The following is a 26,112-nucleotide window of genomic DNA, read 5'->3' as shown; positions in this document are numbered from 1 at the left end:
ACTAGCTTCTTTGCCTCTCAATACCTGAACTGCAAGCTTGATCCTCAAGTGGAACTCACTGTTAGTGGAGAAGGCCAGGTATTCCTGTGCAGTCCTGCACCGGAAAGGAAGGAGGGCAGGAGATACACAGGCCAGGACTGAAATATCCCACAGCATTACGTTAAGAAGTTTGCACACTGGGGTTCTATTTCGTGATAGAGCTGCTTATTGGCAGCAATACCACGTGTTTGCAAGGGTTATAAAAATCTCTTAGGGAATATTCTTATGCTAATTTGTTTCTTCGGTTTTATTTTAAAATTTACTTTCTTCCTGGTGCTCTTGCTTACTCTCCACACTCCTCCCTCACCAATATTGTACAATAATATGAACTCCCATGGGAGAGGCACCATGTTACCAATTTTTCATTAAAACCCAGGGGTTGATATAAAATTCCTAACCATAACATCAGAAGTGAAGATTTACACATCCTTTGAAGTGGAAAACTTTGCTTCCCTCCCACTGTCTGCTTTTGGCTCACCAAGTTTTTTGTAATAAAAAGGAAAGACAACATTATATTACAGTCAATTATACAGCAAGAAGAGATTAATATTGTAACCTAAATGAACACAATTCTGCTGAGTATCTCTTGGGTTTTTAAAAGCAAGTAAAATTTACAACATTAAGAATTTTAAGTTATTCAGAGTGGATTTCACGGTCTTTATGCCCTACTTTAAGTCTCTGTGAATGATTAATAGAGACAGATCTTATCTAACTCTCAAATATAGATTCTTGGCATTGCTCAAAACAGGATTAAATAACATCATTATACCTTTCTCTTCTCTTTTTTCCTGGTCTGGAAAAATTTGAAAGAAAGTCATGTCTTGACTGATGTGAACTCAAAAAGCTATCCTGAGAATAAAATATAGGATTGTTATCAGCAAAGACACAAAAAAATACAACAGACACAATAATCTAATTGCCTCTCACGGTTCAAGGATTCCTCTATCAGATGCAGTGATGATCTTGACACCAATTACAATCAAAATGACATGCATGCTGCTGTTTTATTTTTATGCATTCTAATAAATTTAAGTACTTTTATATAAAAAGTAATTTCTTCTTTTCACATTGTCACTCTGCAGTTTTTCTAAGATGCCCTTCTCTAAGCTTTTCCAGGAGGTTTTATTATTTGTGGCAAGGTCTAATTCTATTCCGAAGCACACACAAGATTTTGGGGTACATTTTTATGGGAAAAATAAGACTAGAGAAAAGAAGATTAGGAGTCATTTGCCTGCTGTCCAGATTAGAAAAAAATGAGTTAGTGATGGGCTCTCTGTGTAAAACATTGTTTAATTTACACAGCACATGGACTATTAGGAAACAGCTTTGGACTGGTTTTTAGAAGTACCATGAACAGGAAGTTTCCCAAAATACTAAATTTTTGCCTAGCAACCCAGTCCCTATAATTAGACCCTTAGATACATGCTATAAATTATGTTGAAAGATACAAAGAAGGAAGCTGGGGAAGAAATGCTTGGTTTGGATTTATTTACATTCATTGTTTGCTGTTGAAGTACTGACTGTTACAACTAAAAATACACTTTACCGGTCCATACTGAATCTTAAATTAGTACACTGTTTGATAAAGCGATAAAATTAGATAGCACATCAATTTATATTCATCAGCAGCTGAGAATTAGGGTGGCACAGAGATGAAAAAAACCCAAATGTATGTTCTCGTAGCGTGAGAAACTATTTACATAACTTGAAAGAATGAGAATTTAGAACAAAAATATGTACTTTAAAGCAACGCCATTCGTCAAGGTACACCTTCCTAGAATTCATGGGAATTAAGTTTTATTTGGTCTCCCAGTTTTATTTGGTAAAGTCCACTACGCGATCTGTCCCACGGACATAAAAAAACCCCCACAAAACAACCCAAATCAAAACCCTTACGAGGCTGCTACAAAAGACTTGATTTAAAAGAGGCTTTGACAACTTTTTCTCATCTTCCCTCTGCGAGATTTGGGCTCTCAGGACGCTGAACGCGCCCGAACAACAGGAGGCCGTTCCCAACGCAGCGGCAGCTCCGCCCGCGCTCCCGCGGGATCCCCGCCCGGCTGCGCGGCCGAGGAGCGGGACGAGGAGGAAAGGCGGCTGCGTGTGCCAGCCCAGCTCCCTCTCCTTCCGGGTTGCAGCCGCCGCCGCCTCCTACTCCCGTGTCCTGGGCCATGGGGGCGGCTGCCGGCGGGGCCGCCCATGATGGGGCAGTGCCCGCAGCGCCGCTGGACCCCGGGCGCGGGCTGTCCCTGCCCCGGGGGGCTGCGGGCTCTGCGGCATCCCAGGACAAGCTCTTCTTAATCAAAGGTGCAGACAGCCTTCCTCTCCTCCCTTCTCCTCCCCTCCTGCCCCTGCACGGGTCAGGGACGAGCGGCAGCGTGTGCGGCAGCCCTGACACCGTCCCCAGCCGTGCTCCCCTTGCCGTAGCCCCAGGTCTTTCCCCACTCTCCCGCCCCCGGGCAGAAGGCGAGATGTTTGGGAATGCCCTCGCCGAGGCTTCTGGACACAGCGGGGAAGCCCCTGCAGCGCCGGCCGCCTTTTCCCTCGTCCTTGGCAGCGGCGGCGCCGGTCACCCTTCAGGCGCCGTGCCCCGGGGCACTGGGCCCGGCACGGCGCGGGCAGCTGGGCGGGATGCGGGACGCGGGACGCGGGACGCGGGACGGGCGCTGAGCGGAGCCGCCTCCTTCCCGGAGGGAGCTCAGCCCTGCGGGAGTCTACGCTCGGCGCTGCCGGGCCGAAGGGGGCAGGAGCGCTCGGGGAAGAGGCGGCTCCCGCGGGCGCCGGGCAGCGCTGCGGATTCCCGAAGGGAACGAACCCGGAGAACTGCGGGTAGGGCAGAGCCAGAGTCTCCGCAGTCGCACACAGCTGCAGGGCAGCGGGCGCACGTCCGGCGGGCTGGCGGCGCTGTCCTGCTTTATGTTTATATTATATTGTGATTTTTATACGTATCTCCGGGCTGCTCCCGGTGTCTGCTCGGTCTCCCCGCGCCCCCCGGCGGAGCGGAGGCCGGGGCTCAGGCAGCCCTTTCCCAGCGCCGCCGGCCGGGACATCCCGGGACGCGCCCGGCCAGAGGATGGACGTACCCACACCAATTATTGTGCCTGAAATCGGGAAAATGTTGGTTACCAGGCCTGGAAATGTAAAACTTTGTGGACTGCATAATTCGGTCAGGATGCGAGGTTTTTGTGCTCCCAGGCAGAGGAGGTACCTAACAGATTTCATTGACACGAGTACAGGAAACTTCTTCATCACAGTAATCAGATAAAAACTTTTTAAAATTAAGATCTAACTTAACTCTATTTTGCTTCTTACTTCCTATTCAGACCATTTTTTAATTACCTAACTAGTATTAGGAAAGGGAAAACAGGGTGGGTATCAATACCTGCAAGGGAAGAACATGTAACCCCCTGAAATTTTAAAATTTTAATATTAATCAGATTGGTTTCTACAGTGCAGTAAGTCTTTGTAACAAGCCTTTTACTTAAAAGTGGGCAGGTATGGCTACGTGTGCCTTCGGTGAAAGAGCTAGAAGGAATCCAGGTACCCCAAGTGACTTTGGAAACACTGAAAGGACTGAAAAGCAAGGGGTGCTTTCTGTCTTGGGAAAGCTTCTGCGAGTGTAATTTCCTGTGTTTTAAAAAAATTGTTTCAAATTACAAAAAAAAAATTTACATTTTTTCAGAATTTTAAATTGAGCATTAGAACATAAAGCCAAAGAACAAGCGTTGCTTATGTAGTGGTCTTCAGAGGAACTGGTGGTGACCGTTTTTAGGTGATCCTTTGAAATAACAAGTCATGCAACAAAACCAATTAAACTTCTCTTTTGGGGAAGAGTGAGGCATAACCAAAGAACAAGATGATTTTAGTAGCCTGGCTCTGGACTGAGAGAAACTTCAAAGTACTGTGAAAAAGCATCCTAGAATTTGAATTTCTGTGTGTGGCTTGAAAATATATACACATGCCATTATTTTCAAAGTGCTCTCTTTTATAGAACTAATTCTTTGTCTTGCTATTTTGTCATATTGAGCTAACATAAAAAATGTAGGCAACTGGGACTTTCCCTTCAGCATGTGCTGACAGATCTTAATTTTTCGTGTTTTTTATTTTCTAAACACGTTGGTTGTTTTTTTCCTTCCCCTTAAGTAATGAAGTGTTGATTTTTATTTCTTCAACTTTTCTTGGCAGGTGGAATTTTTCTAGGTACTGTTGCTACAGCGGGAATGATAGCAGGTTTTGGCACCACGCTTGCAATGACAAAAAAGAAGAACCCAGACTGGTTCAGTAAGGTTTGTTCCTTTAAGCTGTTTTCCAGTAGTGATGTGCAGGAAATAAGAATGGACTGGATGCCTTATAGACATGATGATATATGTGGAACTTGGCAAAGCTGATGATGAGAGCACTAGACTTAATTGAATTCAGTACAGGGGTAGGATTCATTTAAAAATCAGTTCGGAGTTGGCCCTGCTGAACACTTTAGTCCTTGAGATTAGCTGAAATACATAATGCTTACACTGTTTGCTGGAATCATACTTCTGTACAGTGGAATAAAATTGCTGGTCTCGTTTGATTCTGTGATGTGAATGCACTTCAGACATGAGCCTGTATCACCTCAGTGATCCAGTTCAGCATGTGGTCTCAGTGCTGCAGTGAGTCTGGAAGCAAGGTGACTGCAGTAAGGATGGGAATGAGGAGGTAGAAGGTCTGCAAGCTGTGGAATATGTAAATGGAATCATTTAGTCAAAATTAAAGCTCTCCACTCCCATCCTACTGTGTAAGGGGAAGGATGAGAATGAATATTATGGAACTATAAGATCTGATGCCCAAAATGAATCTGAGCTCAGGCAATTACTAACTGGATCCACTTGTGCATTCTGAAGAAAAGAACTGCAAAACAAAGCTAGCAGTTATACCATGTTGGTATATTAGTTTGAAACACAGCACATGTGATTGAAGGATGTTTTATTCCTCACTAATGCTTTGTTATTGCTGAAAGTGTCAAAAATATGCCCTTGAAATTGATCAGTCTCATCTCCACCAAGCTCCTAAAATGCAACATGTATTACAGATGTTCTTAGGGAAGTAAGAACTGATCAGTTGTGTTTATTTTAAAAATGATGATTCAATAACATATCAAGTTAATTCAATGCATATCAAGAGAAAAAAAAAATCTTCCATCGTACTTTATATCAGAACCTTCATCTCTGATCACTCGTAATCTCCCTTTGTGGTCAAAGAGCATGAGGATCCTTCATTTGCCTTCCCACTTTCCTCTCTAGGCTGCTATGGCATAACTCATCCATTGCCTTTACAGAAACAATAAGCATGAGTTTCTTATTTGAAATAGAAAAAATAGAAAACTTCATGAGAAGTTGTTTCACAAGCTGTGGAAATACATTGCAATAAGGAAATTGTCTCCTTTTTCACCATGTTTTTTTTTTAAATTTCCTTTCTCTTGAGCACTGCATTTTTTCCAGCTTGCACATATTCTTGGGTGTCTGAGCTGTCCTGTTATCGGTGTGAAATTTATCAAGAGTGACATTGCATTGACATCCAAGGATATATATGCTGGAAATGTCATCAAGTGATATATACCATTTCGATCTTTGCTGAAAACTGTATCTGTTGGTATTTGTGCAAAGGAATTACAACAGTTTGCTAGCAAAAATCTGTGATTCATGGGCCCCTCAACTTCAATACTCCAGAGTGTGGAAAGATACTTGTTTGGCAAGGTACTTTTCAGTGAGCAGTTTAAAAAAGGAAAGGCTAGACTTTGAGAATGGCTTAACTCTCTATAGAAGCTCTCTGAGGTACCAATGAAGTTTTGCATTAGCATTTTTACCTAAATTTATAGTTACTGCAAGTAACTTTTAATAATACGTCATGTATAATAATAGCTACAGGAAATTGCACCCTTCTTAGATGTTCAATGCCTAAATACTATTTTTTTCCATGTTAAGGTGAGGCCATAGTTTGGCAGGTTCTTTAAGCCAACATCAGCCAGCATTGATGTTGAAAGAATTAATTCAACCAGCCCTTAGTTTCTGGCAATTTATTCCTGTTCCAGTGAAGACACCAATATGTGTGCTATTGGGTTGGTGAGATGATCCTGGTTAATTAATGGGGTTTTTTTAATTTCCTTCATTAGTTTTGGTCCAAATCAGTCATCTGATCCACTTCACTGCATGACTGCAGTGACTGTGCTGGTATGAACTAGGGGGAAGGTCTGAAGGAATGAGAATTGTTGCTCAGTGTTTAGGAAAAAATGCAAGACCTATTGTTTCAGCTTCTTTTCTGGCTAGTGCCAGTTTTTGTGTTGGTGAAATGGAGGCGTGCAAATCAGGTAGAAACAGGAAGCAAATGTAATGCAGCCTGGGTCAGATTTAAATAGTTTTAGGGGAGGAAAAAAAAAAGCAGCAATTTAGAGGGGAACCTGTAGCATCATAGCATCATGGCTTCATGACTGCATTCAAACCACCAGGAGGCAACAGTATGAGATCCTACTCTTGTAGAGTAGTGTCAGTGTTACTGGCAAGAGATAAAGTTGTAATACCTTGGTGGTGAATTAAAGTAAATATAAACATTGGTAGGACTGATGCCCAAATTGTCTTAAAAACGGAGATTACATTATCCTGTTTAGTGATGAACCACTGAGAAAAACTTCAGTTAAGAAATTATGGGGGAGGGGGCGTTAAAATTAAATGCTCAGCTGCAGCAGCCTCCTTGTCAGAGGTGTCCACTTCTACCAGCATTTATTCAGGTGTTTAATTGTACAATGGATTAGGTCACACAAAACAGTGATACACTGAACACAATCAACCCAAACAGTTGAACACACTTTATTTTAGGCACTGCTTCCTTTTGGAAACACTCCACACACAAGGGAGCAGTTATATGATCAAGGCCTGTGTTTGAATAAAAAAAAAAAGTGATTTTTTTTCCTTCTCCTGCTTCCTGTTTATATCTTCCAGAGGAAAACAAAACAACAACAACCAACCAAATAAAAAAAGCAGCATATATTTGGAAAACAAATCAGCTAATTCTGCCCTATTTTTTTCTGGCCTGTTTTTGGAAAGACTCAAATATTGTTTAAAAGCTCATTCTTTAAATTAAAGAATTTGTTTTTTCAAAGCAGTAATGATGAGAAAACAATCTGATCACAGAATAACAGGTTAGCAAATAAAAATTATCTTAAAAATGTTTTTTTGATTGTGACATCTTTTTTTCCTCATGGTACTGTTGTCCTTTTTAATTTTTTAGGATTTCATTAATCAGCTTTCTTGATGCTCTGGACAGCATATCTGATAATCATTTAACCAACTGCCCTGTTTACAGAAACCCTTAACTGTGTACTTAAGTACCCTGAGGAATCAGCCTGTGACTGAACCCTGTTTGACTGCAGTCAGTAAAACCAGATCAGTTGTTTCCATTTACCACTATTTTTCTGGTACAATCAAGCATTTAAATAGTATTCGGGTGGGTTTTTTGCCAGCAATTTTCACAGATAATGACTCCTATTTAAAGATTCTGTGTAGAGGATATTTTTGTCCATTCATTTCCCATCTTCTAAATGGGACAATTTTTTTCTCAGTGTTGTTGTATATGATTAGACAACGGAAGCAGGAAAAATGTCAAAAGTAATCAGCATTTCAAATCTGCTCCAAGCAGTAGTAACTGAAAGAGTTATAATAGTTCATTATCTGTGGTAAGGAGATAATAGGACCTGATATTATAGTGTGACTAGAGATCTCTGCTGTTTGTGTGTGTGTATGCTTACAGAGCATTGTTTTTGTTAACAGCTTCCACTTTGGGATGTCCAAACCGGAATAAATAAGGGCCAAGATACCCTTATTTATTCCAATATTTTTCTTGTGCCCTTTCCAAGTGTGGGCTTCTCCTTGGGTAGCTGTGCCTACAGCTTAATCCTAAGGGAAAGTGTCAATGCTGAGAACTGTCTGAGGATCATTTTAACATTTCAGTAAATACGAAGCCGAGAGGAGAAAAACTACAGGTGCTACTTGACTGACCATAGTGGTAGACACTAAGTATGTTTAATTGTATCAAAGAAGACAGAGAAGCATTTAAAAAAAAAAAGTAAAAATTTCAAAGCTTTTTTAAAGCAAGAATACAAAAGATTTTTTTTCCCTGCTTTTTGTGATGAGTAAAAGAGAAGGATTCTTTGGCACATTTTGGAGAAAAGTTTTTTTGATCCTTCCACAAGTTAATTTCACTTTTCTGTATTTTAGACTATAAATGAAATAATTCTTTATTGAATATAATTTTATGTGTGCAATCTCATTTATGTTACCCCTGAGCAATAATTAGTTGGGGTTTTTCCAAGATACCCAGTTAAGTGGAACTGTTGAGTTGTCGAAGGACCATAGATGCCCATCTTTAACAATCACCATCTAAAATCTGTGTTTGTTTGTGAACAATTGAACAGTGATCATTCGGAGGGGAAAAAAATCCTCTGAATGGCAGTTGCCAGTATGAGCAAGAGTATTCTGTCTGTCTGACTGCTGCTGTGGGCTACACAGGTTGAAGCTCTGCTATACCAAATAGGTGCAGTACAATGGGCATTGTGAGATGAGAACGGCCAGCTAGCAGTGAGTGTGGGGTGCACATGGATTGATGTCACCCAGCATGTGCCTGGTGCCCCTGGAAGCTGCAATGCCCATTTATGTGCTGTGACAGAGAAGGTTTCATTGTGGCTGGGACCCCATCATTGCTGATGCTCCATTCTTGGCCTGAGGTGGCTTTTCCAAGTGACAGTGTTTTGTGTTTTCAGGACACGTCTCATGGCAGACTTCTATGCAGCAGTATCTTAAAACCACCTGCTCTTGTAGGTGTCTTCTGACAAAAATGAGAAGTGTGGAGACCACAGAGCATTTTCAGTGTTGCTGCTTGGTGAACTCTGCATGGGCATGGGTTCAGCATGGTTGGTTGTGTTTAAAAAATTTTCCTAAATAGTTTCCAGAGCTTCTTCAGAGTTGTAGCCCCTTGAAATTAGTCCCTGGGTCACTGTTATACCCTTTCCATGTCCAGATGAAAGCTGCTTGTGTTCTTGCAGTTTCCCAGTGTGCTGTTCCAGAAGCGCAGATAAAGACCTGTAGGCCGCTGGGTGCCCCCCATGAAAAAGTACCAAAATCAGTGATATACAGTGATTATGTTCAGATGTCACTGGCATAAGGGCTTGTGACTGGTTTCAATTCAGTTTTGTATTTTGACCAGTGAGATAACTGAGCATTGGATTCTTTTGCCCATGAAACAGCTGACTTTGGTATTTCTGGGCAATGAAAATCATCCCTGGGTTGCACTGGCAACTGTGAAAGCTGCTCCTGGTAGGAACACAGTTCATCCAGCCCCTTTCCTGGCTCTTCAGATGTGCTGGCAGCCATAAGATTTTCTGTGGCCACACTAGTACAACTGGCAGGTCAGGAAAAAATCTAAATCACCAACTTTTTTAGTTCTAATTTTTTTTCCAATTATTGTTTGCTTTGTCATGATCTCTTTATCTTTGGTTCTAGGGGATTACTGCCACAGCTGCACTACCAGAGAGTGGTTCATCGCTGGCCTTACGAGCCCTAGGATGGGGCTCACTCTATGCGTGGTGCGGAGTTGGATTGCTGAGTTTTGCCATCTGGAAGGCTCTGGGTGTGCACAGTGTGAGTAGCAAATATGATGCCCTCAACTCCGTATTTTTCTTTGGGTCATGCATCTTGGGATGGCATCTCTATACTGCTTCAGCCTAAGAATTACACCTTCATTCACCACACATAGAATGACTAACCAGAATGTGTGCAAACAGGGAAGGTGTTCTTACATCTGCAAAAATGGCAAGTTGTGGGAGGAGACAGTTTAGGGGGAGGAACAGTTTTCTCCTGCGTTATGTTTATTTGCACAGATGTTTCAGATACTTCACAAAAGAACCAGAGTTCAAATTTAGAGACTAAAATAGTAGCTAACTTTGTATATCCTTTGCTTATTGAAGTGAAGGCTACCCCCTTGAATCCTATCTTTAGAGCAATCCATTTATTTTTCCAAGTTCTATTTTTTTCATCAGGGCACAGAGGATGTAAGAAAAATTGAAAGGAAACCAGCTTGCTTTCTAGAAGCAGCAAGGGACAGAAACTGGAGTATCATGTGCATTGTAATGGTGGTCCTTGACATGTCATGTCAAGGCAGAGAAGCTCAGGAAGCATTTGTACATCCCAGGATACCAGCTACAGCTATCTTTAGTAAATTGATTATGTTCCAGTGTTTCACAACGTTGAGTGTGAACACTAAAGGTCATATGAGCATTTTTGTTTGCCCCTAGTAATGAGCAATGACTTAGAGTCCCCTGCAGCTATAAGTTTGGCAGAGCTGTTTGCATCCACTTTAGGACTAGGAATGAATAGACTTCCTTTACCCTACATGGTAATTATTTATATATTCAGCAAAGCATATATAAAGGAGGAAGATAATACTACTTCATCTTAGTACTGTTCTCATTAATACCTTTCTTGAAGCTCTTATTGCTTGTCTACTCTGCTGATGTATCCTGTAGCTCACACTTTGAGTCCCAAATACAGAATTACACAATCCTTTATTTCTTAGCTTTCAATCTTGAATCTCCATAGGAACAGATAAAGGAAGGCCGAACACCAAAAAAGCATGGCAGGACATAGGAGGCAGCTACAGCACATTTTGTTTAAACTGAAGTCCTCCACATGTGGCTGAGTTGGAATGTCGGGGAAGGGGGAGGAAGAGTGGGAGTATCAGTTTATACTCTCTGCATGCTGAGCTACAACAGTTCACTCAGTTTGCTAGCAGTCCTATCACCAGTCAGAAGGACTCATTTCACACTATACTGCCAATTCTGATTTCTCATTCTGTCAGGGTGTCTGGTCCTGCTGAAGGACAGCAGAGTCTGATCCTAGTCTGCAATTTACGTTATCTGGTTTTTGGTAGTTGGTAAGCTTAATTTTTACTTCCTTGAGAAGTACTGGCCTAGACCCACAGTTACTGGTTTCCCTGTGAGGCTTTTCTTGAGGCTGCCTGACAGGGAACACCCACATAAGCTTGAGATGGCCAAGCCCTAGGACATGTCTGAGTCTCCTGGGGCTTCTGACAGCAAAGGCTCTTGCGTCAGAAGCAAACTGCAAGCATTTTAGAGAATTGTTGAGTGTTCCTGGTCAGAAAGGTGCACCTTATTATATTCTGTGTTGCGTTAGTGTTGAAAGAAGGTGAGGGAAACTGTGTTTTAAGAGGCTCTTGAAAATGTCTGTTAGTATTGTTTTCTGTCGTGGAGTGCTTATGTTTCACTGTAGTGCACAGTGAGGATTGCAGATGCTGAAGGAGTAGATTTCTGTCAAGAGATTACTTGGAACAGCTCTTTCTGCTTTCCACTGAGGTACTTATTGCATTCACTATAGAATTCTAAATTTTCACTGCAGAAAGGAAACACATACAGTAGTGCTATTCATTATTGCAGAATCAAAAATCAGCAATTTGTAAATTTCCTGTTGCTATATAGCTGTTAAAATCAAATATATATATATGTTTAAAATTGCTGGAGGTACAAAAGTATAAGCTTGTTAAAAATGGAATATTCTGACCAAAGAGGTTCATAGCGCTAAAAATAAATTAGACCCTTAAACATATGCTCATTCTCAGAAGGGCCTGTTTTTATTTGATACATTGTCCTAAAACTTTTGAGGAACATTGTGATACTTTTGAAAATCCTTAATTGTGTTCATGTAAGCAGAGATAATAGATTAACAGTCAGTTACAATACTGATTTTTACTCTTTGAGTAAATTGCAGTGCATATGTTATGTCTAATAATTATTAGATGCCCACAAAAATAAATAAAGTTTTATTTTTAGGAAACCGAATTTAGGACTGAGTGAAATAAAGTTTCTTTCCACATAAACTGTTCAGATCATGGAAGACACTGTAGATTTTGATCTAAGTTTAACATTTGCAAATGAACATTTTAATTTCAGTTAAATGTTTTAAAAGGAGGCTTTTACAGATTTACCTGAATAAAATGTCTTGAGTCTTCAGTGCGGTTGAGAACTGTGAATTCACTGGCTCTGTAGTCCATGCAAGTTTCCAATACCTGTAAAATTTCAAGTCACAGTTTCCAATCTAGTAGCATCAGGTATCAAGATTTGAAAACTAGGGACTTAAAGCAGACTTTAGCCTCTCAGTGTGCTATATTAGATGTAACTTGGGGGGAGACTAATTTTGATGCCAGGAACCTGGGTGAATTTAATAACTAAAGTTTTGGCAGCTGGACAGAGAGAGGACGACGTTTTGCCCAGTCTCTTCCTCTTAACAGTAACAAGCTGCCCTTGGGACCTGCTAATTAGTGACCTGGTCCTGCTAGGCAGCAGCTTCATCTGTTTAAGAGCAATACTGATAACATTATTGACAGCTAATACAGTCTCTTGATTTTAAATAGCTTCTCTTGGTATTAAATTGTGAAGGATAATAAAATTCTGATTGTAAGCACTGCAGGTGTTTCATTTAGCAAACAAGAAGGATGTTTCATTTGCACATAGGAGTACCTCAACTCCAGTGCTCTCTCAAATCCTTTGCCAGCTCAGTCCCTGGGACTCTCGAGGTGGGATCTTGGTGAATAAAGGACTGACTTTCACTTGCCAGGTTTGAGGGGGAGTTCTGAGTCAAGTAAGACTGCATGGTTAAGTGTTTAATGCCTTGAATGAAGTACAAGAAGCCTCAGTAGAAAATCAGATGTGTTGGATTGGCAGAAGTCACACCAGGAGGAGTAACAGAACCAGCAGATGTTTACGAGGGATTGGTGTGGCCAGGAAGGCCGGGGGCAGTTCCCGTCCTGGCCGGCCCGCAGCACACCGGGGCTTGGCTGACTGGGCCGGAGAAGAGAGCAGATCTGCTCACTGAGGTTGGAGAAGTGCAGTGCGAGGTGTGCTCCGTGCTTTTTGTGCTCTGAACGCTGCCCACGCCAGCCGCGCCCCGCTGCGAGGCAGTGCGATGTGCAGTCGGTGTCACTGGCGGCCCTGATCCTTGTGCCACGCGCCGGGAATGCCTTGTGAGCGGCCCGGCGCCGGCAGGGAGCCGTGATGGGCCTTTCCCGCACCCCTGGAGGGTAGAACTAAGGCAGGCAGGTGCTGCTGTGCCCCAAGCCGGGTTGGTTTCTGGCGTTTGTGTTCCCGCCCCGCTCCCGGCGGCTCCCCCGGGGCCGGGCGCGGCCGAGGCGCCGCCGCTGCCCCGCAGCGACACCCGGTGGCGCCGGCCGGAACAGCAGCGCCAAGGGCCCGGCTCATCCCTGATCCCGGGGACTGCGGGCTCGGGTCCCACAGCCAGCCGGGCTTTAGACAAGCGGTGCTGCACTGCCAAACGCTGCTGCCCCCAGCCAGAGCCCAGCAGAGCGGCCTCACTGGCTGCCGCTGCCAAAATACTGTGGCTTCTAATGGTGGGGTACGTGTTTCCTGTGAGAGTGAATTATTGATGAGACAGCAAGTGATTGATAAAAATATATATTACCTTAAGCTTTGTGGCTGTTTAAATTATTTTGTCATCGCTCCCAAAGTCAGAGATGAAATGACAAGAGCAAAGTGGAGTGATATTTCCTTGATGAGTTGTAATTTTTGTAATTAATCTGTGTTAGCAGCACGATTGCTCAGCAGTTTGTGTCGTGGAAGGAAACGGAAGCCACAGTTCAGGATTCCTTGTCCTCACACCTTCTGAGACAGCCTGTGTTTGCCCTAGAAGCAAGCTGTTGTTAAAATTCCTTCCAGGCACTGATGTGATGCACCAGATTTGGTGATTCTAGATTTTTATTTAATCTTTGTGGTTTATTAGTTCTTAAAACAGTGCTGTGACAATGACTGCTTCCAGCTCTTAAATGGCTTTATTGTTAAAGGTGGTTCTCTGTAGCTTTACAGTCTGCTGCTTTTATGCCAGTGTCAAAACCCAGGGGAGAGAGTAAGTAACTGATCTTTATGTCTTGGTAAGGAATATAAAAGATTTTACTCTGTCTCAGGTTGGGTTGTTAATATTCCCTGATTGCACTTACCACTGTTGTAATATGAGAACAGGCAGGTAAGTAATAAACCCTACTAAGTTCCTCTGAACTCTTATTCTGAAGTGAAGAAGTGATGGTTCAATGAGGACTTAGTTTGATAATGGTTTAAGTTCTATTTTTCAGAAGCATAAAAGAGAAATCTTTTTTCAGAACCTAGGAGATGGTGGTTATCTACTTTTATGTTGTACCTCTTGAAGAAAATAACCACGTGTCAGTAATAATCAGACTTTTTTCACTTGCTTCCTGCAACCTCTCAGAACAATATTTAAATGCATACCACCTTTGATTATCTCTGAGCATAGAAGCTCTGTCTATATTAGTGAGTATCATCGGCCAGCAGCACTGGGACAGTGAAGCATTAGCAGGCTGAGGATCTGATATCTACAACCATTCCAGGAATTTTCCAAATTGGGACTGACACTGGCCTTGCCCTATGGCTTGAATGCCTGTTTGCAGTTGGACTATGTTATGTGCACTACTAGAACGCTTCAGATTTGTGTCACCCTAAAAAACTGCAGGTCATGCATTTTGAGACTGTTCAGTAGTACACAGACTGATGCCCAGGAAGCATGACAACTGGGAGATTTGCTTCCAAAGACCACGCTTGATCTGAATCTGAGACTCATCCAGACATACCCACAGCTTTCCTCTCTGAGGCACCTTACAATGTGGAAGGACATGTGTTGTGTTAAACACAAGCTTGAAATAAGTCTGGCTTGACATAAATTGGCACCACTGTTTTCAACAAGCTTATTTGCTATTTAACAGCTACCACATCCTGGTATTATCTTCCATGGCACTATCTTGCTGGTTTTGAGCTTGCAGCTTCCAAACCATGTAGGTGCCCACTCGTGGTGCAGTGGGATGGCTGTTTGCTGATGCAAAACATGGAAGTATTGAAATAAATTTTGTAGAAAAGTTGAGTTTGGCCAATTTATCATTTCAGGTTTATTTTAAAGTTGAATAATAGTAGAAACATCTTATTTCAACATTCTGCATGTGAGCTTTTCAATGAAATTAAAAATTTTCAGTTAAAGAATAAATGGCGTTTCACTCAGTAAGAATTTTTAAAAGTAAAATATTCAAAATATCTTAAACCTGCTGTTGCTACAGTTGAACTAAATGAGTATTTTCATTGAAGTTTTGAAAAATTAAACCTTTTTAATTTTATTTACATATTCTACTAGTATTATGATCCACCATGCCTTTTTATTACTGGGAAAAGTTTCATAGAATCACAGAATAACTAGGGTTTGAAGGGACCACTGGAGAGTGTGTAGTCCAATCCCCCTGCCAAGGTAGGGTCACCTAGAGCAGGTGACAGTTTTCTTTAAGTTTTCTGGAATTTTTTAGAAATTAATGGTTGAGTTGTAAACCTTTATTTTGAACTAAACTCGCAGCTATAGAGTACTTGTCAGATACTAAAACATATCTATTAATGTCTGATGTTCTTTTTTTTCTTTTTTTTTAAACTGCCAGTGATTATGAACCTTCTTTTAAAAGCAGAACAGTGCCCTCAGCCCTTGTAGACTGAAGCGTACAACAATTAACAAACAAGATAAATTATGCTTTAAAAGCCCTCTTGTTCCTCATGCCCTCAATAAATTAGGTTTCATTTCCTCAGAAATAAAAGCATTCTCTGTCCCGTAGGAAAAGGGCTGGGATGATTCATATGTAGGTTTGTGAGATTCTGATTGTTGCTGTTCTGTGGAAAGCTGGAAAAATAGTGAGAAGAATTGCTTAGCAATTTGTGACTAATATACTTATAAAATATTAGTTTATCACTTTTATGGTGTCTCCTAATGAAATATCCTGTTTTTCATTGATCTTAACTTTTAAAATATTAAGAGTCTAAAACAATTGCATGGCCTTAAAGAGACATCTAAAACAATTAGAAGCAATGCAGAGAATATATGCTTGGCTTTGTTGGTAAGAACATTTCCTAAGTGAACTGCTTTTCTCTAGAGAAAATCTAACCTCTGAATCACCATTTTAAGCGTAAAAATAACATCCCCCTGCTTATGTCACGAGATGCTTGATATAATTTTGTGAAAGTATAGTCATAGGCACAGTATAAATACAAAGGAGTATTGGCTTTAAGGATGGATTAATTTAAAATAGAAGATGAGAGCTTGGAGACATAGTTTTCAGATGTTCCTGGGCTTGGCATCTGTAAATAGTACTGAGATTTATAAATCTCAATATAGGCATATTGCAGTGGCTGAAATTATTATTCTATTTCGTAAATGAGCAAATGTTGCTATAAAAGCACCATATCTCCTAAAATAATTATAGACATCCTAGAGTCGTTCCTAAATTTTTTGTTATTAGTTTTTAATTATTGTTGTTTTTAATCCTCACATAAATATTCTTCGTGAAGTTTCTGTTCCTCATCATGCTTATGTCTGATAGCATAATAGAAATTTACCTTTTCCTTGCTATTTCATCATCACATATTTCTATAGAAATCAAATCTGCCCATTTAAAATTTTTTTTAATTTCCTCAACACTTATTTAAACTCAAGCTCTTAGAGAGAAGGTGGAGTACTAGTACAAGTTAGCACTTTGTCCTCCTTATACTGGATTTTTCTGTACCGCTTATAGTGCCTAATCAGTTTGGTTTGGAGAAGACTTTCCTCCACACGTATGTACTGCTAGTATTTTATCCAAGAAGGGAAAAAAGAAACCAATGGGCTTCACTGTTTACTTGATAATGCCCAATGATTATTCAAGGATTAAGATCATCATTTTCCTACTGGAAAGCTGCTACATCTGCTTTATGAATAGGGACAGCTGTAAGGGAGTATTTCAAGAATATGGGAAGGCTGTAACTGTAGCTGTCTTGAGGAGTTTTGCTGTTGTGTCTTGGGAGAGACTTGCAGCTGTTGGCTGCCAGCAACCTGTTGGGAAGCCGTGGTCTGAAACACCTCTGTGTCACCCTAAGTGGATGAGTGGGTTGATCCACGTCTTGGCCACATAGAACTATAAAATGTGCATGTACAAGCAAGATCTGAATCCAGGCTTCTCTGATGGGTGCGAGTTATTCGTGCTACATCTTGGCCCCCTGGCATCCTCCTGTGTGTTAATTGTGGTGCATGGCCATGCTTGCCGTGCCCCGCTATAGGCCAGGATCCCCAGTGCTCTGCTTGCCTGGAGGCATCCGGCTCTCCCGCCTGCCTCTGGGGGTCACACTGGCTCTGACAGCTTCCTGCATGGAATTCAGCGACAGTCATGGCCTTGAGGCTGAAGCCTCACCAAAGAGTTTTGGGTTTTTACCGGCCCTTTCCCCAGCCTTGAATCTCACTTGTGGATTATACATACAATTAATTCCTGGGCATAGAGAGGAAAGAAATTACTCAGCTTGCTTTTTACAGGAAACTGCTTGCTTGCAGACAATTCCTGTTTTGAATTTAATTCAGAAATCCAAATTACAGCGCAGAAGAGTTTATAGGGTTGAGAGACTCGTCCTGAGATTTTTGGTCCATTAACCAGTTTAGCTTTATAAATGTGGATATTTTACTTCTTTAAATTTAAAATTATTCCAAGATTAATTTTTCAAATTGCCCAGGGTGACTAAGGGGCAATGACTAATACACCATAATAGACTAATGATGTGGATGTCCTTTCCAGGCACCCAGATTTGAAAGTAAGATTCTGCAGAAATAAATGGCACATTCTTTAGTAATATCAAAAGTATTCCACACTCAATTTTTCTGCATGGCACAAAAGCCTTTACTTTGAGGTACCATATACTACAAAAATTTAAGTCCTTGACATTTTATTTCAGAAATATCAACATGGAAATGTATAAAAGTGAAAAGAACACTCCTGTATCTCTGAACCTAAGGAAATCCCTTTTTTTTTTTTTTTTTCAGAATCCAGTTTACAAAATTACTGTCTCTGTGAATAAAAAATTTGAACATAACTAGCTAACCACATCCCTTTTTTTTTTTTTAGTTCAAAATTATCTAACCTTAACCCAGAACAGTTTTACTTTCTTAAGGCTTTTCTACTGGAATAGCATCTTCTTCCCACTTTGGGATCTAAGTCACATTTGCACTGAAATGAAGCCAAAGTGAGGCTAGTAAAATATGTTTGTGATGTAGACCAGCTCTCTTCCCATTTATGAATTAGCAACATGTCTTCTGCACTCATGGAAAAGTAACACGAGGAAAGTATTTCATGTGTTTTTATCTCATCATGTGACCCAATAATTGGAAAAGAGGCAGCCTGACCCCTGTGACTTGACAGGTCTCTGTAGTTCACCGGTATTTCAAGACAGAATATGGAGTAGCTGTGGGAGGCTACTACATATTTCTAATTGTTTGGGAACGCTGACAGCTTCGTTCTAAACAGTGATGTTCCTCTCCCCTTCTCCCTGTAAAGTTCACTTAGGTTATTTTCATGCTGATTTTCTTTTAAAAAGCACAGGATGTGTTTTACCCACTTACACAAGATTTTTAGAGATAAATTTGTGGAAAAATATGTCAATGTGTTTGTTTAATTTTAGGCACTGCAAATAGCCCTCTGGTTTCAGAGAGAGTGCTCAACACCGCATAAGGTTAGGCATGTGTGTAAGCCTCCATGAGACAGGGGGCCAGTATGAGCTGCTGACTTCTCTAGATAGCTTAACACAGTTCTGCTGCTGCTTTTCTCTCTGCAAGCCTGAAACACTGGAATCGGCAAATAGGTGGCGAACAGTGTACTATGAGAGTACAGTGCAAGGTGGTTAAATATTAGGATGTTTACTGCCAGGATTGACACTCTCAGGGCCGTTTTCATAGACTTGTAGTTCTGCGTAATCCAAACGTTCATCATGCCTTTGCCAGTGAAGTGCAAGATGTAAGAATGTGAACCAGGGCTCTATTTTCCATGCTTATTCCAGAACTGGCACAGCGTGACCCGCAGTGAGTGCCCCATTTTACACTGAGAGAAGGACAATCACCTTCAGCTGCCAGGCTGGCTGCTCTGCTCCTCCAGTCCTGCAAGGGCTCAACACTTGTCATTTTCTACAAATAACTTGCTATTTCTGAACCTGGCCCTTGGTAATCATTTGCTAACAAGGACAACAGCAATTACTTTAAGATTTGGGAAAAGGTGACAAGAGCAATCCTCGCTGATACTTTTAAATCCAGGGCCGTCTGCCTCATCTTCATGCCTTGTGAAATGGATGGTGGCTGAGGAGAACAGAGGGCATGTACAGACTGCATTCTGCTGCCACTTGATATTCCAGTTCAGGGCATGTAACCTTATTTCACTTGGAAGCTAATGTAAGCAGTTCTTACTGATACAAGTACTAAAATAGGAAACTAATAATTCCTGGAATCTGGGTTGGTCTATTATGAATGTCAGACATTAAAGAGAACATTTCTTAGTAAAACTTTCATTCTAGGAATCAAATAGACTCTTTTAGCCCCTCTTCCATTCATTTTAATATGAGCAGCCATGTAAGTGCTCTCAGTAATAGTGCTATCCCAATTTTTGTGTGACATTCTGTCAACGATGTACATTAAAAAGAGATTATTAAATGGAAGATGCTTTTAGGTCCCCATATTTTTGCCATCTGAGGCAGGATCATTAGGTTAAGATAAGAAAGTAACAGTGATCTATAGCTATTACAGATTATTTAATGCAGTAAGGTAGATGATACCCTTTTAGAGAGAAGCCTGACAGAGGTAGAACAGTTACTGTAATTTATTTGGCAAGAAAAAACAGCGTCAAGCTCCGTAATATCTGTGACAAAAAAACAGAATTCACTTGAGTGAAATTCACTTCAGAGAGTCGCCTGCAGGAATGGAGCGTGCTGGAATGTTAAGAAATGTGTTACAGATCGTTCATGTACCACTACGTTCAGAAGCAGCAGTTGAGAGTGGCCTATGGTACTGAAGGCAGCGGGAAGAGGTAAAATACATTCAGCTTTTAGTGCTTGGTTTACTGCACTATTAATTGAAGACATTATCACAGTTGAACCGAGTACCCCAGTGCCAGTGTGGCTGACAATAATAAAGAGGCAGCCATTGCAGTGAGTTATTTCAAAACATTCCAGTGCTTAGTACATAGCACATTAGCTCTTGTAATTAAATTAATGCCTTTTGATTTGAGACCACTGATGTGAGTATTGTGGAATCTGGAGGAAATACAGGAGAAGAGGAGAAGAGACCTCCCGAGTGGCATGTCTGTTGAAAAGAAAAGGCAGGGCAAGACACAGATTCCTAACTGCAGCATTTCCGTCATCAAGGAGTGTGTTCGTCCCAAGAGTTAAAGCAAGTGAAGACAAGGTCCCAATTCTCACATCTCAAGTGTTCAGCATAATAGAACATAAAGCTGATTAATTGTCTTCACAAGAATCTCACCACACTGCAGGAGGACTGGACACTGGTATGCCCAGCTTGTTGAGGGACTAACTTAAATGTTTAGTGAACAAACTTTCTCTGCAGGGATACTTTGAGGTCGCACTGGGCCTAGTATGACCCATTTAGTGTCAACTAAATGCAAGCAAGAACAACCCTGAAGCCAGTGTGAGGTACTTTGGAGGCCAAATTTGGTCCTAAATATAAAAATATTTTAGAGTTCCATCAATCAAGGCCAAGAAGACTGAGCTCTAAGTCTCTGACTGAAAGAATCATTTAGACTGGAAAAGACCTCTAAGATCATAAAGTTAATCCATGAAGAAGTTACAGCCTAAAATGGGGTATTAGAATGGTTTGTAAGCAAGCAGGCATTGTCAGTGGGAGACAAGGGACAGGAACTTAGGGATCCTATTTTCATGGTTATTTATGTGGGTATACACCAGTTCCGTGACACCAGAGAATGGTTCTTTTTTCAAAGCTTTCTCCGTGGTTTAAGAAAGTGTGAGAAGTGAGTTTTAGAGGAGCTGAGAGTGCAGGGAAGACAGTGGCTGGGATTTGGAAGTGCATTTGGGAGAGCAACAAGCACAAATGTGGAAATGAAGGAAGAAACTCAGAAGTTGATGTTCTTAGTGGAACAGGAGGGAAGGGGGAAGATACCTTAGAGGTCCAGGTCAAAACCCCAATGAAACATTGTACTGCACTATCTGACTGGGAGGAGAGGGGAAAAATAGGAGTCCATGACTGGTACTAATTAAGTTGCTTAATGTCTTACTAGTGAGATCTCAAAAACCGTTGTGGAGAGAAATGATCAGGTGTAGTATCTTTTAGGAGCTATAGAAATGAAAGGTTCTAGTAAGAGCTAGCTGTGACATTTTTGTTGGGAAGAAATTGGCCCTGGTTTAGACATACTGTGAAGTCATGTATTAATGAGGCCCTTGCCAGTCACTGCAGATAATGTCCTTCTTAAAGAGCTGACAGCCGAAAGTGTTACACTGAGAAGACAGTGCACAGTAGTGATCAGCTTGGCATTACAATTTATTGAAATAGATCACTGTCCAGGAATCACAAAGGAAGAAAATCTGTGGAAAAACATAAAACGTGGTCAAAGCTGTGAATTGCAATGAGAAACTATTTTTGTGCAGTGCGGGCTTGTGGAAAAGGGCAGGCAAGAGAGTAAGTGGTAAATGAAACATTGAGTCTGGCATCACTTTCAAGAGGTTTTACAAATAAGCATCAAAATCTGGGAACACAAGGCTGAGAAAATTTCTCAGGGAGTCTTAAAAGCAAAAGAAAGACACTGAATATTTCAGATCTGATCCACGTGTTAAGGAAAAATTGCTTTTCCAGGAAATTAGTTGCTTTTACCTGCAGAACATAAATTAATGATCTGAGGGGACAGAAATCTATCTAATATTCTTAAATCTGCAACTGCTAGCAGTGTTTCACTGCTTTCTAAATAAATACCTTTTTTTTCTTTCAGAACAGAGTTGAAGTGTTTTATTTTCCAGACAAGACAGCTTTTTGCATTCAAGAGTTAGGGTTTGGCATGTTAATCATTATGAGGTGGTTGTCAGAGTGAGGAATCACTGTAGTTTTCTGCGTGGCTCCTCCACCCATCATCTTCTTTTTGGAGGCTTTATAGAATTGCTGTTAGTTTCACTTTGGTTTTGTGCATCTTCAGTGGGGTAACAGAGGTGTCTTGTAGGGCTTATGAGTTTATCATTTAAATTTTACACTAAGAGAAATTTAAGTCTTAGTTTAGAAACAGCCAGAAAATCCACATTGCACCAGATGATTGGCTGGTGCTGAATGTTTTATCTCCAGTTACACTAACAGAGCTACAGCATATTACATCAGGTTAGTATCTGACCATTCCTGTGTTCCAAACACCCAGATAATACTTAGAGTGAGATGAAAGAGTAGAAGAGTTGAATCACTCTTTAGGAAGCAAAAAATGTTAAGTAAATTGAATACTTTCCATCCATCAGTGAGCTGGGATAACTTAATTACATAGGACTGGAAAAAAACAGCTAAGCCAAAGCTCCTAAAACATTTCCTACCGTAAATACTTGTATTTAATTGTCAGCAATTGTTTAATGTAATTCGGGCTGTTCCTCTACATCAGCTCTGATACTGGTGTTTATTATTCTTGGGAACATTAGCTGTCTATGAGAGCTTCTCAGTTTTAAATAAGAAGCAAAAATGTTAGTTTAGGAACAATTGTGGGTGATTGCCAAGATTTTTAAAATCCAAGAAGGAATAATTAATCAAAACAACTATCTGATCAGAATGAAATACAAAACAGAGAGTGAATTAGTTTTACTTAGGAACAAAATCAGGAAAAAGCAAAAAGGATAATTTGGCTCTGAATTTTCCTCCTGCTTTATATAACATGTCTTTTATTTGATTAGCAGTACCCAGGCATTATTACACAAAAGCTAGGGTTCTGAAATGCTTTCATCCATCATAGTTAGCTACTGTGTTACTAAAGGACTGGTAATTTCTTTGTAAATTGTTTCATTCTTTGTATATCAGATATACATGATATTTCATTCTGTAGATCAGCTGTAACTTGAACAATTGCATTCGGGTAGCATGTCTCTAAAGAAGGACCAATTCTTCGTCAGAATTATTCATACACAGAAGGACTTGAAGAGAAAACAACCCAGAGGTATTTGTATAAATACTGATGACCTATAACACACAAAACATAGGCATTTTAGAGTAGATGCCTGTGTGGCTGTTTGGAATATCTAGATTTCCTGGAACCTCTCTGTGGGACATACTGCCTGAGACAGCATTTGCTCTTCAAGAGGTCATTGCATCCAGTGCTTGAATACCACATCCTGTCTTCTCTGTGTGAATGTCATAGATTCTGTCATAGAGCTTCCTAAAAATAGCAGTCCAAAACTTTGCCTGTACATCCTGCTGTTTGTGTAATGGGATTTTCACTGATTTGGTTTTTCCATGCCTATCCTTTAAAATATATATGTAAAAATACATGTAAAAGTCCTGGAAGAAAGAAGCTCACTAAATGTAAATATTCTAATATAAGTGATTTTTTTAAAGTCAATGTTTAGTTCTGGCATTCCAGGACTACTGAATCAGACATTGGTGATAAAATTCTTAGCATAAATATAAATTATAAATATATATATATAAAATACGGATACACTTCCTCTTTCACAGTATTTTCTCAGCAGTGAAAGAAAAGCTTGGTCCCATATATCGTTATGAATCTTGTTTTCTTTCCTACTGGTATATACATTTGAATTAGACTTTGTTTTGTCACCTTTATCCATGTGGTGGGATAGACCTAAGCTGTCAGAGCTGACCAGTATTTTGTTTTAGCCCTTGTTTTAAAATCGTTGAATAGACTATTGGACCTTTCATCCATTACAAGTGTAGAAAAAGGCACTGCAGTCAAAATAGGGGCACATTTCATTGAGATAATTTTCCTCCAAACAAAAATATTTTGTGTGTGTGTGTGTGTGTGTGTATAGTAATTCATGTAACAGTAGTGGATCATTCAGGCAAGCACTCCAAATCAGGCACCCCAGTGTAGTGCATTAGAAGGGGTGATTGTTGTGGGTCCCTTCATGCTTTTTTTCACTTTGTCAACTGAACCAACATAAACAGAGGGAAAGTCTTAATTTTCTATTATTTTGAAAGCTTTTTACTTATTCTTTGCTTCGCACACCTTCTTCTGTGGGATAAGCCTGGGGTTCATGGTGCTACTTTATGTGTTCCTTAGTAACAGTTAACTGATTCTATTTTTAAATCTCTTTTATAGATGAAAGAATTTCAAACTAAGATGCAGTCACTCTTTCCAGCAATTCCTAAAAATAGTGAGTCCACTGTTGAATGGGAAAACTTACTTAAGTCCAAGTGAAAGACTCAGAGCCATTTGGAGATGTCTCTTCCAGCAAGAATAGGAGCAGAAGTAGCAGAAGTGTCCCCTCTGAAAAACAAAGAAGACTCAGACTGAGCAAGTTACTGACTGAGTGCACTGAACCTGGGAATGCCAGTTAACATCTAGCAGCAAGGGAATTCAAACCAAACCAAACCAATTTATACTGTGCTTTTCAGCATGTTTGGTATAGTTGTTTTGGGAGAAAATGAACCCTCCAAGATAAGTTGGATTCAACTGGAAAAAAGATTTTTTCAAAGACTAACAGAAGAAACTGATCTTGATTAGTAAAATATATGGATATAATCCCAGTAAACTCCTGTCCCATCCTGTGTTTCAAGAAGAATTTTGTGAAATTTCTCTAGGAAACAAGAACAGTACTTTCAGTGACTTGTTCTATTAGGAATATAACCATCAAGTCAATCATAACAGATCTCTTGCTGAGCCTGAGGGTAAAGCATATAGTGCACTCTTCAAAAGTAAAGGACATATTTAAGTTTGCAACAGAGAAAGTATCTAAACCATTTTTATATGTTTGAAGGGTAAGTTTAAAACCCAATATGCAAGTAGTGACCTATAAGCTCCTCTGCAGAGCATCAGAAGAGATCTCTACAAAGTTCACTGTTTTCTCAGTATTAACTTTTTGAAATTGGATCCCAGAATAATGAATCTGATAGTTTGTATAAAAGTCTCTACTATATTTGTATATCAATTAAAATAGTAAGTGAAAAAGGTGTAAAAGAGTGAGACACCCAGTCAGTCCTACGCAGATGTTTTCAGCTGAGAAAGTGTATGGGCAGGACTAATTTTGTGTGTTCCAGTCATTTCTGTGGCTCTTACGCCAGGAGAAGCAATGTGACATTTTCCACACTGCAATAATCTCATGAAGTGTGGGTGTAAACTAGAAAGAGTAATGTCTTACTCAGATGTTGTATTTGCAGAACTGAAGATCTGTAAAACTGCAGAAATAAAAAAAAAAAAGTGCTGTCATTGAACAATCCTTTGTTGCTCAATTATCAGATTTTCTTATTAATTGCACACTGTCCAGTTAGTCAGTTGTCAGATTTAATAAAGTCCTCTTAAAAGTTGTCTTTTGTGATGTAAGTCTTTATATTCCTAGGAAAGAATATTTAAAAAGCCTTAAATGTCAGATGAATAATAGAGAAGTATGGTTTTCTGTGGTACTGTATTTACCCACTGCTTTTCTTATTCCACATTGTTCCCCCCCCTTCCCCTGCCCTTAGCCCTGGCCTCTCCCTCCAGTTCTCCCTATTGGTTCCAGTACCCCAACTCCGCCCAGGTACTGCCCCTGAACCCCTGAGAAAATCCCGTGCGCCCGGACCAGGTGTGTTTCCGCCGCTGGGAGCCGGCTGGTCAGCGTGTGACAATAAAAGTTCCTCTGAGATCGCCGTGAGGGACCCTTCTTCTGCCTCCTTTACTGTCCCCGTGTTGCGGAGCTGACAGCTGGCCAGAGCAGGGGCGCGGGGCCGTCCGGAGGGGCTGCGGGAGAGCGGACCTGCCGCTCTGTCCTAAGCAGCCCCGCTGCACCCTCTGAGAAGGCTGCGGCTTGCTAAACCCAACCAAACAACGCAACAGTTTTCCTATGAAACATGACACTAAAATAATACCTTTAAAACAATTGAAGTGTAATAGTTGACGTCTTTTCCAGAGCTTGATGCTTGTAATTCAATATTAAATTGTGGTGAATACTGCCATCATACACACATGAAAAATGGTACTATTTTTGTATTTCTGTTACTT

General features: G+C 40.6%; 1 protein-coding gene across 1 annotated transcript; it reads left to right on the top strand.

Moving 5' to 3' along the window:
* The first annotated feature begins 2,155 nt into the window (after positions 1-2,155).
* On the top strand, positions 2,156-25,439 carry TMEM242 (transmembrane protein 242). The gene is made up of 4 exons (XM_042016964.1): positions 2,156-2,346; positions 4,225-4,325; positions 9,564-9,701; positions 24,235-25,439. The coding sequence occupies exons 1-4, from the start codon at positions 2,211-2,213 to the stop codon at positions 24,331-24,333; spliced, it is 474 nt and encodes a 157-aa protein (XP_041872898.1). The 5' UTR covers positions 2,156-2,210; the 3' UTR covers positions 24,334-25,439.
* Positions 25,440-26,112: the final 673 nt, after the last annotated feature.

The sequence above is a fragment of the Corvus kubaryi genome, unplaced genomic scaffold, assembly GCF_017639235.1.
Source record: "Corvus kubaryi isolate FWS band 111438036 unplaced genomic scaffold, C.kubaryi_AGA036_p1.0 split3-73, whole genome shotgun sequence".
In the NCBI taxonomy this organism is placed as follows: Eukaryota; Metazoa; Chordata; class Aves; order Passeriformes; family Corvidae; genus Corvus; species Corvus kubaryi.
The sequence above is the reverse complement of the archived record's forward strand: the minus strand, read 5'-3'. Positions and strand labels throughout refer to the sequence as shown.